General features: G+C 38.8%; 1 protein-coding gene across 6 annotated transcripts in view; it reads right to left on the bottom strand.

Moving 5' to 3' along the window:
• The window catches only part of SLC12A4 (solute carrier family 12 member 4), a 48307-nt gene that overhangs the window by 24711 nt on the left and 10418 nt on the right, over window positions 1-13178 (bottom strand). For 2 of the 6 annotated variants that reach the window (XM_027646436.1, XM_027646437.1), the window contains exon 2: window positions 1633-1727. In XM_027646436.1, the coding sequence (XP_027502237.1) occupies window positions 1633-1727 (95 nt within the window). Of the gene's footprint in view, window positions 1-1632; window positions 1728-5142; window positions 5381-10579; window positions 10672-11896; window positions 11991-13178 lie in introns of those variants that run through there. The other 4 variants (XM_027646441.1, XM_027646440.1, XM_027646438.1 and 1 more) reach the window with 4 other exon arrangements.

Below are 13178 nucleotides of genomic sequence, written 5' to 3'. Positions count from 1 at the left end.
CTTCTGCAGTTCACAGCATTTATGAAGAGACACTGGGGTCCCACCTTCCTTGGAATGCCTGAGGCTACCAGGGAACACGCCAGGAAAATCATCCAGGGAATGACAGACTATTTCATTGTGCCTGAACCACTGATTAGAGGATTTAATTTTCTGAAAGGATGGCAACTCTGACAGCAAAAGGCTATATCAAAAGGTCTGCACTGCATCCTTCTCCTTAGGTGCTAAAAAGCATAATTACAGCAACAAAGAAGTCTGAGCCTTGGCACTGTAAGAAAATGAATGTGTACCTTGCATGTATCTCTAATGTCAACTGACATCAACAGACATACCTTTAAAAAGGTCAAGTTGCCAAACAAAGCAGAGGGATCAAATCAAGGGGAAAAAAGAACCAGAAAAAAATCATTCCCTTCCCCTTTCTCTTTGAAATTAAAATCTCTTACATGTCTGCACAGTAAGTAACACATGGTAAAGAGAAACAACTTTCCAAACAGGAAAAACTGATTGAGACAAACTTTGCTGTCTGCAGTTTTATCATATGTTTATTTATCACCATGGACAGTTTCTGGCAGGTTTGTTACTGTTATGTGCTTTGCACTTGATGCAGAAACTGATGCCAAATGGGACCATCCCTAAGGGGATGCCCTGAGCCAAGCACCTCTTTTCTTACTTCTTTCTCTGATCTGATCTGCAGTAGTTCACATCTTTAAAAACCTGGTTACAATTCCTCACAGAAAGAGGTTAAGACAGTGTGTGTCTCCTGTTCAGTCAGCTGAGCAGCATGGCCTTTAGGATGCTCCTCCCACTATTTAGTCCCACAGAAGAGCCTGCAAACTTGGTGTGGTCCTGTGCTATCACTTACGGCAAAGGCAGGCAGCAGCCTGCCTCAAGTACCCAACTCTCCACAACCTACAAGTGAGTTTATCCTGATCACAGATTTACTGTGTCTTGGAATGAGGAGATACTACAGCTAGGAACGTGCCTCAAAGTCTTTTAGCTCAAGCACACTGTCTGCAAACATGGTGGCAGCCTTTCCATGGTGTACTCCTGTGCAGCAGCAGGTTGGTTCTACTTACCCAAGCTCTTTCCCACACTGCTAGACTGTGCAGGTACCAACCCGTCAGGGTGCAGAGCCAGCTCAGGCTGCCCCACACCAAGCTCCCAGAATGGGAAACACGGGGCACGTATAACCAATGTTGCTGTGAACTTAGAAGCCCAGCTGGAAAGCCACACAAAGTCCCTCTGCACCAGTTCCCAGCACCGGAGCTTCTGAAAACATTTTTGAGAAACTAAGTCTTAGAGTGCTGTAACACACTGGCATTTAATGCAGTGCCAGTGAGGTGGGGACGTGGAGGGTTCTGCTGGGCTTGGTGTGGCTCCAACTGGCCTCTGGTGTGAGCGCCTGGTCCTCCTTCTTTCCACATGGAAACAGTCACTTCTCTCTGCCCCACAGTCCAAACTGATCAGAATATCTGAGCTTTTTCATCACACAGGGTATCCCTGCCTGCCGATACCTCAGACAAAGAGACACACATCCACAAAAAAAAGCACATGAGAGAGAAAGATGTGCTTAATCCCTCCCATTTTGGAAGATCACAAATCACATTAGGAGTATAAAAACCAGTTAGAAATTACCTCAAACAAGGCCAGATTTCTGTCATAGTAATCACCTCCCTTGCCCGCTTCTGTACTGTTCAGGAAAGGACTGTTTTCTTTATGGTTGCCATGACCTGCAAAGAAAAAAAGAAACAGGTTTTGAATAAGCAGAGAAAGACAGACTTTGTAACCTTGACAAATCCATAGGGAATAAACTTGTTTAGTCACCTGCATTTGTTTATTTTAGTATCTAAAGTTATGCAACGTTAGCACTATCAGAGGTGTTACTCTAAAGCTAGAATTATTTCTATTTCTACTCCTGTATCTCATTAAAATAGAATAAACAGTCACCTCAAAGCAAAATTTACAAGTAGGGTCACAGCTACAAGGCTTTATGCGCCTTTATTATCTAATGCTCACTTCTATAACTATTTCTTACATAGAATAGTGACAAGTGATAAGACAGTTCTCACACACTTAGAAGTCATTATTAACGCTAAGAGCAACTTTTGAGCTGTTACGTCCAAACTGATTAGGTAGATTTAGTAAGACTGAACACTTCAAAGACTAGATTCTGTTAGTACAATACAAGCAGACAGATACCAAAGCACTCCCTCCCTTGTTTTTTATTATTGTTTGTTTTTTATTATGCTCACTAATCCCAGATATTAAACACACTCATCATGCCTTTACCCTTACTGTGTTTTGAACATTTAGACTGTGCATTCTTCAGACTCCTCTTAAAGTTAAAACCTAACATCAAGTACAGCAAAAGCAGAGCATTCACATACACAATGAACAATGTTAAAAAAACGATAACATGGAAGATCAGTAGAGCTTTCTGTAACAAGTAGTAACTTAAAAAAAACCAAACCAACAAGGGCACTATAGTTTAAAATAACCTTTGGAGAGAAAAAAAAAAAAGAGATTAAATTGATTTCCATCTTCAGAAGTTCTCAGACCTATGTCTCCCACTACACTCTGCTTAACTAACAAAAATTCTTTTCTTCTGCCTGTACCTCTTCACTCCCTACTCTTTCAGCCAATACAAATGAAAGATTTCCAAGAGCATCTCCTTAAGAAAGGATCAATCCAAGGAATACTTTTTTTTTCTATTTACAAAAGAAGTAACCACTAAAGAAATTAAAAATGAAAGAAAAAATTATTATCCCAAATGAAAATACTGCAAGTTAAAGAAGTATTGTACACTGAATACACCAAAAGCAAGACATTAAACAGCTGGATTTCTTTGCACATATTTTTAATTATTAAGGTAATTAATTCAGCAATACTACAATAAATTATTTTAATATAATTGAAGTGAAAATATCTGTGCCCTCTGAAATCTGAATCAACTTGCAATATGAACTTAACAGGCAAACAGAAGAGTCCTCCCCTACACACAGGGATCAGCACACACCGCACTGTTACAAAAGTTATTGTTATAAGCCAAAAAATTATGAGAACATTCAGTACTATTCTTACTGAGGGGAAGGGATGCATGGAAAGCAGCACAATTTGCTGGAAATTGCTGACCGTGCTTTGAACCAAATTGTTGGAAAAACAATATTCACAAAAAACAGAGGGATTTTCAAGCTTCTGGAAGTAAACAGCCGATCAAAAATATAGGTAGAGAGCAGTCTGCTGTGTTTAGATGCCTATTGCCTTTCTCACAGCTCTGACACAACTAACCTCAAAATGTTAATTAGCAGCTGCCTTGAACAAGTGGGCTCAGCTTATTTGCTGATCCCACCTACATGTGAGAAATGCTCACTTTGCTGTACATTATAAAATTTTTTACTAGAAAAACATCAGTAAGCTTAACCATACAGCATCAAAATCAAATGTTTATCAACTTCAGCAAAGGTAAAAATCTGCAAAAACTCCCTGCTTGCTGTATTTGTTAAGTCTACACTGGCAGCAGGACTATAGCAGATCAATTTTGCTGCGGTGCTCTAAGCTGTGCTGCAGTCCCGCCTTCTTGTTGTGGTTAAAGTACATTTGTGATTTTTGCTGAGGAAATGGAGTTATCTGCCATATACATTTTACTCATTAAATTGGACACTAATGATGGTGCAAATGATGACAACAGCAACAGAAATAGCCTACTTGATTCTTCAAGACTGGTCTCTACAGTATCTTCTCACCATTACACTTTACCAAACACAGTAGGGTCATGAGCAACTTTGATTTGTTTCTTCATTGCTCATATACTATGTAGGAAATCCTACATACTATATAGGATCCTGTATACTCGCTCTGGTGACTGAATGTTTGAAATATCAGACTGATTTTTTTTTTTTTAATCACAGTGATTTTTAAATCAATTCTTTGCTGTCCTAGTTTTCCTTGTTATTCCATCAGGAACCTTATCTTACTATTGTCTCAAGTCAATATAATGGGCATTCCCTTACTTGTAATGCTTACAGAAATTCTCACCCTTTTGATGTATAAAATCACACTGTTGCCAAGACAACTCATACTTTCAGTCTCAGATATAGTATGACAACTGTTTCGCTCTTTCAAAATGCCAAGTCTCTCATTACCATCATCATCTTTCATTACCCATCCTTATTTAAGAAAGAACACTTCATGCCATCTCCCCGAGTCTGACAAAGATCAGTGACTTAAGATGAATCTTCAACTTAATTGATATTATTTTTCAGATGCAACTTCATTTTATCAGCAGTGAATTTTTCACAATTGGTCTCTTCAGAAACTCTCTCAAAGAGCTTCCATCTTCTCTCTCATTCTCAATTTGTATGTTCAAGCATCACCATTAGATTTTCCTTCCAAATTTGACCCCTTGGTGTGCTTGCTTTATACACCTTCCTGCACACAGGAAGCCCAAACAAAGCAAACTGCAATAGAAACATTAGTAGAACTGGTGACTGGAAATAGAGTATTGGTTTTGCAGTTGCTAGGGCACATCTTCCTCTGGATGACAGAGAAATACAACTGGCTTTTTACCACATTCACAGCGCTAGCTCCATTATCCTGTAATAACATACAGATTATGAATTACTGCAGACAATGCAAAAATAAAAGGGGCCTTTCCTACTAATCTAATGAAGTGCCACATTAAAGCCCCTCTCAAACACTGTACACTTTCAACAGGAAGTGAAGGAACGTAAATTTATATGCAAGTTCTTTACAATGACACCCTAGTTTCACTTCACCACTAAGCAGAACTGGGTGCTGCAGAGATGTGTGCTGATTCAAGAAGGGTGCTACATTGCTAAGTTAAATACAGCTAATTAAATGACAGACAAAAATCACCTTCACCACACTTGCATGTTCAATGCAATTTCTACTTTTCAGACATGTTCTAAATTAAAGTGTTCATCTTACTTTCTCTCTTTCCATATTCTGATTCCATTTCACAAGTAAAACCAATAGCAGATGACTTCTTCCTCCAGAAGAATCACAAATGTACTTTGACAAAACAGAACAGACTGCAGCACAATATATAACTGCACTGCAATAAAAGCTTTGTCTGATATATTCTGTCTGCTAATAAGCAATACCAGCAGCTTCCAACAGACTTACTTGCAGGGGAGGAACTTGTTATCTCCATCAGTTTTGGAAGAGAGCGGATGTGACCTCGGAAAGCTACTCTGGGGAATTCTTGCCCCAGCTTCACACGAGGGCAGTTTACATTCTGAAGCACGAAGTCTCCTGGGCAAGCACCATCCTCTGACATGCATACAGTTTTCCACATTCTTAGTTATCAAGTCTTTGGTCTTGGTCAGTAGCTATGTGGTGTTAGTTTTCATCACACAAGATTGTTTTGCAAGGAACATTTCTTAAAGAGGGAGCTATATACTCTGCAATAGAGAACAATTGATTTGCCTTAGTGCCTAATTAATCTCAAACTTGAGGTAGGCAAACTTTATTCCAAGTAGGCTAATGTTTCCTCTTCCCTTGTTTCAGTGCTTCTCAGTCTTCATTATCTTTCAATAATTAAGGTATTTTATTTCTGAATGCTACCAGTTGTCTTCCAAACCAAATAATTCTATTTGCAGCCACCACTACAACTATACAGTTTATCTAAACATCTCCAGCATAGTTCTCTGAACATTTTAGAGCTCCCCTACTCAGATATGGACTCGGATCTATAGAACAAGTTCCTCATCATATGGATAACCTGAGTTCCTTAAAACATTAAAGATGGTTCATGAACAAAACCTACAGACTCTAAGTGTGCGTACTCCCAGACATACAAACACAAGCTCAGAAGACAGAATAAAAGCAATAAATGGATGTCCAAACTTTTGGCTAACTTTTATCTCATTGCTGAGAAAAAACATTGTGGCTAAATCTGTAGCAGATATTTGACTGATTGGTTTTATTTTGTTCTTCTCCAAAAGGTTAATGTTGTCTTTACTTAAAAAAAATGAAAAGAAAAAGATTAAGAACACAGAGGACAGTATCCATGTTACTGTTTTCCTTCTAGGAGAGGATTAGGCAAGACAGACATAGTTTCACTGCTTAAGCATGCTGAATGCAAGTCTTTTGTGCGAGCCATTATATTTTCTTTAGTAACTGAGGGATGAAAACCAGAATTTAGAGAGCATTACAAACAAAACACATATATGAAATTAACTAAAGAATAGATCAGTGAGGATAAATGAAAGCTGAACAATTAGGCATAGTGAGATTATTGTAAAGAGCAGGAAGGTTCACAGCGATAAGGTGTACTCAGCCAGACTACTAAAATAACCATCCCTCTGAGAAGGCGGCAAGAGTAATTGCATGGTTTGACCTGTCAAGGTTTTATTCTCCTCTACTGTCAGCTTCTGAACTCCCTTATAGAAGGGACCCTCACCACTCCCCTACTTCATCATGTTCAGGTAATAAGTGGAAATTAGTGCATCTTGAAACAACTGCAGATTTTTCCACGTGGACATGACTAAGTCAGAGATGCTCACCTACTGCTTATGGAAGCTTTATCCACTCGGCAAATTAAGGCGTGCTGAAGGCACAGATAGTTTGACCAGCTTCAGTCTGGCCAGCAGAGATAAACACAGGAAGTGAAACAGTAATGCCAGTTAAGCTACAATAAGGCTTAAAATATTAAAGAAAAAAAATTCTGAAGAGGGCTGAACTTTGATAACAAACTTTTGCCACTTTGCTTCTACAGGCAATCTGAGCTAGTTAAATGCCAGTTGGCAGAGGCACACGCACGATGCTCACAGTATCTCAGGTGGAACAGCCTCAGACAGAAAAGCTGGACAAAGCTCTAGATACGGCTGTGACCTGTGATGATGGCATGCAGGGCTGCCATAATCCTCCCTACCTGAAATGTCAAGAGTTACATCTTAAGTGACGGGCTAAATTTCTTCAAATAATTTTACTGCGAATCAGAGCACAAGTCAGAGCGGGAACTGAAATGCTCAGCTTGACAAAGAAACCTGTTGGTTTACTTACCTCTATAACTGACAAACAACAGATATTTCCTAGAAAACCCGGCTCAAAGGACAGCTCAACATGCCTCCCCTCAATATAATTTAATTTCTGGAACAGCCTGAGAGTTAATATCTCACTTTTAATTGTACTGTGCATGTACAGACTCCTTTATGTATACCACAGTAAAAAATACTGTAATGAAACAGCCTGTCTAGCAGCTAACGCCACTTTTTGCTGTTATTCAGACACTATTTCACAAGTATCACTGGCTACAAAGCCTGTGATAGTTAAGGACACAAACCGAGCCATTTTCATGCCCATGGAACATCATTTAATCTGACTATTTCTTTAGTTAAAAAAACGCATTCATACTTTTAATATTCCATCTACAAGTAACACTGGAATCTAAGATTAGAAATCAGAGTTGATATCCAAGTAGTTGCTGTGCATTTCCTTTAACCTAATTTCAGCTATCTAAACAGCAGGCAGTTATAACCAAGTAGTCACACAGGCTCACTTTTCACTCAGAAAGAGATGGCCCAATTAACTGATCCCTGGAGTGCCTCCTGTGCACCTTGGCATACTGCAAATTACCTCTAAAGAGAACCTAACTTAAATAAAAGCCTACTTTATGGGTGGTTTAAGGTATGCAAAATTTATCCCACTTTGGAAAGAAAGTTAGTTCTGTTCTGATTTATTTATGCATTTCCAGATTTTCATGTGCACATTTCTTCACAACTGGCAATTAAGCCAGAATTTATTTTGATTTTTTGACCACAAAGCCAAAATAGGTTTGCTACAGTGAACTGTTCCCACAAGACCTAGGAACAAATGCATACACCCATGGTAAGTATTCTACAGGGGAAAAAAAGTTAGAGAAACAATGGGATTCCTCCAAACAGAAATTATTGCATAACTAGGTAATTTTATTAGTCACAACATTATTTTTGAGGACATTTGCTCACAGCCTTATGGATTAAGTTTTTATATTAAAAGCTGTCCATGTCCGTTTTTATTACACTTTGGGGTTTTGGTTTGTTTTTAAAACAGTTCTTGAGAAAGCCCTTCCCAGATGTCAATAAGGATAATGCTTTCCCAAGCACTTGTACTGTTCCTCCCAAAGGCTGGGTGATGTTCAGAGTATTCTGCTTGTCACCCACTGAGTATTGCTGAGGAAAAGAAAAACCTCAACACCTTTCTTGGCCTTTGCCAGCAGTTCAAGGACCCTGGTACCTCCACATTTCAGGAGCCAAGCATTCAATAGTACTGCTGAAGTATATCAAGAGACTGACATATCAAGATAATCTAAAAAACATGTAGATGACAATTTGATTTCAAATACATTCCAGATCTCCTTATATTCTTTAATTATGTGGTTCCTCACATGTGACTGGACTAAACAGAACTCCTCAGAACTGTTATGGAACCTTCTTCTTGGTTCATTGGGAGACTGCAACAAATAAGTCTATGTACAGTCATGTCTTTGCAGATATCATTATCTTTAAATTTCCTGAACAGCCATCGGATATGGCTTCTTCTCTTAAATTACTCACTTTCAACAACTTAGCAGAATTCCTAATCCAATGTCAGCAGCAGTCCAAAGCAGAGATTTTCTTTTAAATAATAATAAAAAAGAGAGACTATTAGAAATATTTGCTTCTACGTGAATAGCACACAACTAGTCAGAAACATGAAGCATTTCTAAAACAAAACTTCTGATTACAAACTTGCGGCAGCAGAACATGCAGCTGACAGCAGAACATGCAGCTGACAGCATGGATCAGACAATGAGAAATACTTATTTTCCCTTTAGCTACAAAGTAGTCAGTATTATCCAAAGCACTTTTTTCATGCAAAACCAGAAAGTCATGATTTAACTTTCATGTTTTTCAATACTGAAACCAAAAATTTCTTTATTTTGCAGTAGCAAGACAGTGACAGAAAAAAAGTTCTCAAAATGTTTTGATAACTCCACTAAGTTCTTGGGTTGGAGGCAGGCTATTTTAGGTGTGGGGGTTTTTTATATCCTCCCTAAGATCCTACTCTATGGTGAACTTGCCACTGGCTGACACATGAGAGGAGCCCCGAAGAAAAGATACAAGGACTCCCTGAAACAACATCTCAGCCTTGGCCATATTGATCACCATAACTGGTCTACTCTGGCCTCAAATCGGGAGGCCTGGAGACACGCCATCTATAACGCAGCTGTCTCCTTCGAGAACACACGCAGGATCACTCTCGAGGAAAAACGGCAATGCAGAAAGAACCGTGTCTTGCAGAATACACCATCTAAGGAGTCTTTCTGCTGTGCCTTTTGCAATCGGATATGTCTGTCACGTATTGGCCTCATAAGTCACCAACGTGCCTGTAGCAAATGTGGATAGTGCCTTCCCAAATCTTCATTCGCGAAGCCTAGCCATGACATGACATGACATGACGTTATATTTACATCAGAAATAGAAGCAACGGGAAATAAATAGCATTGCATCTAGATAGATAAAACTCATTCACACTACAAACGAGCCATTGGTAATGAAATAACCCTCAATGCCAGTTCACCTTCAGCTACCAGGTCTTTTTCACTTAAGGTGGCAGAAAGCAGGCACTATAAAATCCCAGCTGACCCAGTATTTTATGAAAATAAAGGTCAAAGTTGCACTAGATAACAACCCATGCAACAATAAGGCTATATGAGAGGAAAGCACAGCAGAACGAAAGGACAGATCTTTCCCTGGATAGCTTTTAGGCAGCAAAGAGATCCTCTGTACTTGAAACACGGGCTCGAACTCAGTTACACTGACAACACTGAACGCTCACATGCCTGATCCAGACTGATTCCACACTTCCATCAGGAACTGCAGCTTAGAGACCAAACTATTGACATTCATGGGTATATTAAGAATACATGGTGTTCATTCATTATTATAACATTATTATATTACGTAATAACATTATTTGTTTGACTGTCAAATTGACATTGTCAATATAGTTTTGTGTCTACTGATTTTTACCCAACTAGCAAAGGTGTGATTCTTAAGATTCATTACGCACTACACAGCAGATACCATGTACATATTTATAATCAGCAACAGCTGTGGCATCCACAAAAGTGACACAAAGTGCAATTTTACCAAAAAATAAATTACAAAGATGCATTATTGATAACATATTCATTCCACTGAAACAGTTCAGAGTTCAAAAGACTGCATTTGCCTGTGTTCTGCATGAAAGAAACAGCAAAAGCTTTCCCAGACAACAACCTTTGCAACAGTTAGGCTGCACCAGAGCACAAAATTAAGTGTACAATTAAGCACAGATCTTGGATTTATCGCTAGATAAACATGTGAAATTGCTATCAGACTTCTACTGTACTTTACAGAACTAGATTAGAGAATATCTTCACCAATCAAGTTAACTGATCCTACACAACTTGATGGATTTAACAACTCAATAACCTTGTGTTTCAAAAAGTGCAATGATTTTATTCTTCACTTAAGTTACACTGATAGTTTCAGAACAATTGTCCTAGAAGCCCTACAATTCTTTGTAGGTACTAATATCAACACAAAGTACTTACCCTTTAGCAATAGCTCTTTGCCATTTTGGTTTACCATTATTCTTCTTCCTGCTCTTAGCACATGCTTTAGTAAATGCCTTCCCCGTGGAGTCCTGAGGATTGGACAAGTTTAATAATATTGTATTCCCAAAAGAACTTTCTTCTACCTGCTCTGACAAAGTGCTGGCTGCAATGTTGAATTGGACTTCCAGGACACAAGAGTTTCTTACAGAAAGCTAAGCCGACACTGGTATAATCCTGGCACTATAATCCTTTCAACACCGAGAAAACATACAAATGTCAGGATCTTACTCAAAATGCTATTTGTCAAATCCAGGCCCAGCCACATTTAAGAGGCACGCTGCCAGCTGTTTGCACACTTACTCAGAAAAGTGTGCCACAAAACTGCTGCTTGCTCAGCATGGAATCAGACAGCATTTTAAACCTGCTAATGCCACGAAAAGTATAGCTCTATGACGTTAGCCCTGCAGGCATTTCAGCTTTCAAGTGAAAACAGTGATCTATTTCTTTCCATCTTCAATATGTTATAATATGGTTACCCATTAACGGACCAACCATATACGAGATCACAAAAAAAAGCATCAGCACAACGAAATTAGAGGTTTATAGAAGATACACAAGTAAATACTAACTTGATGATTCTAAGCAGTTCGTAATTACCAGAACCCCCATCATTCTGCCCATTCACAAGGAAGTCCTCTAGATACCAGCACACACCACACTGAGACTTATCTACATGATACAGTAGGTACAGTCACCAAGAATGCCTGTGTAATTAAATATGTCAAATCACTTTTGAGAAATTGGATTTAGGAACTCACATCACTTAGGAGCTTTCAAAATATAACTTGTCATTGCCAGTTGAAAAAAACCCACTATAAAAAACAACCTTTGTACTTCACTGTAATCCACTTCAGAGGTTCTTTCATGTGGAATGACTCCAAATCATTTCTCACAACTATCCTCCCCGGAACTCCATCCTTTCACATGCATGAAGGCACCTCAGACACAGAATACCTTGTATCAAAATACAAGGAACAGCATTCTAGCACTTTCCCTGCCTTGGGAAAAGCCTCTTGCTGTAAAATGTTCTCACTTTCTCTGAGAGACAGTAACACACAGCTATTAGACCAGCATGCAGATTCCCTCAGTATTCAATCCAAGTTCACCTTTCTCTCCGATATCAAATACAGAAAATTGTTTTCAGCCCTACAAGTGTTCAGCTGACCATGGCTACACAGTACAAAAGATGAGAGAACAAAACAAAAAAAAAAGTCAAACACCCCCCCCCAACACACACCACAATTTTGGACATACCTGCTCCCTCTTTCAGCTCAACATGGCCCAAAGAAACAATTGTACAGGCACAAACCATGGAGTGAGAGAAAGCAGGTGGGAACAGTGACCATTAAAAAGTCAATACTGCCACCAGCTCAAAAAGCTTCCTACAGGAAACAAGCGGAAAGAGAGAAGGTATAAGCTAGAGTGTAAATATCTCCAAACATGCAAAAAATAACAGAAAAAAGGAGGTTTAATTACTTTCAACATTTCAATGGATGTACATTCTATGCATTACATCATGTACAATGTACATTAACTGACAGCTACTATCCACTTTTGGAAGACAGTAGAAAGACATTGGTAACCGGTTACAGCTTATTTTGAAGCACTGAATGTTCTATTAATTTTCAGTTAGCTCATATAGAAAGTGCTGAACATCAGATATTTCTTACATTTGAGAAGTACTGTGTTCCATGTGAAAACAAAGTTCGTGAGAGACTTTTTGCAACTAAGGAAAGGGGGGGGGAGGGTGTTGTAAGGAAAAAAAAAAAAAGACAGTTAATTCTGTATATGGTCCAAGGCTGAGATCCAAGGATGACCCAGTGTGAAGTACTGCAAACAGCCAAAACTCACTGTAAGTCTGGCCATAATACTTACAGAAAGTACAAGTCAGCAAGAGACTTCTCCAAGGAAAGGGAGTCACTCTTTCCCAGTGAACATTTTAGACAGTGGAGAGCACTCTGACATTGCGTATAATAAGCAACAAACCACTGTCCTTCTAAAATCCATACATTCTAACGTACATTTATAAAGAGCCCACAGGTTTTCCAAAATAGCACAATATGTTTCACTAGTGCAACACACAGCACAGACCAAGACAAATTCAGATATCTGGAAAACCCACAGTTGCTTTTATCATCATTTTACAAAAAGTTCATCCATTTGCAAGAGCATCAAAGTAAAGTCAGTACAGCACATTAACTCACAGAAACTTTTCAAAGAGCAATGGGCAACATTAAATCACTTTTCTGCTCCAGTCAGAAATTAAGCGGATGCAATAGAACCTAAGTCTAAAGAAACTCAGGGACGTACAATGGTGAGTTTACTCCTGCTAAATATATGCTTCTACCACAAAGTCCACAATACAGTATCTTAAAAGGGCAAAGGCCAAATATTGCAATTAAATCACTCTGTGTGTTGCCTTCAGTTAGAGCTTTAAAGCTCCTCGCATGTATGCTAAAATGCATCTTAATACCATGCAGATAATCATCCTCCTGTCTGGTTACATAGTATTGGGATCTACCAAACACAGCTCAGC

The sequence above is a fragment of the Corapipo altera genome, unplaced genomic scaffold, assembly GCF_003945725.1.
Source record: "Corapipo altera isolate COAL_440 unplaced genomic scaffold, ASM394572v1 62, whole genome shotgun sequence".
Lineage (NCBI taxonomy): Eukaryota > Metazoa > Chordata > Aves > Passeriformes > Pipridae > Corapipo > Corapipo altera.
Note: the sequence above shows the minus strand (reverse complement) of the source record. Positions and strands in the feature narration are given on the sequence as shown.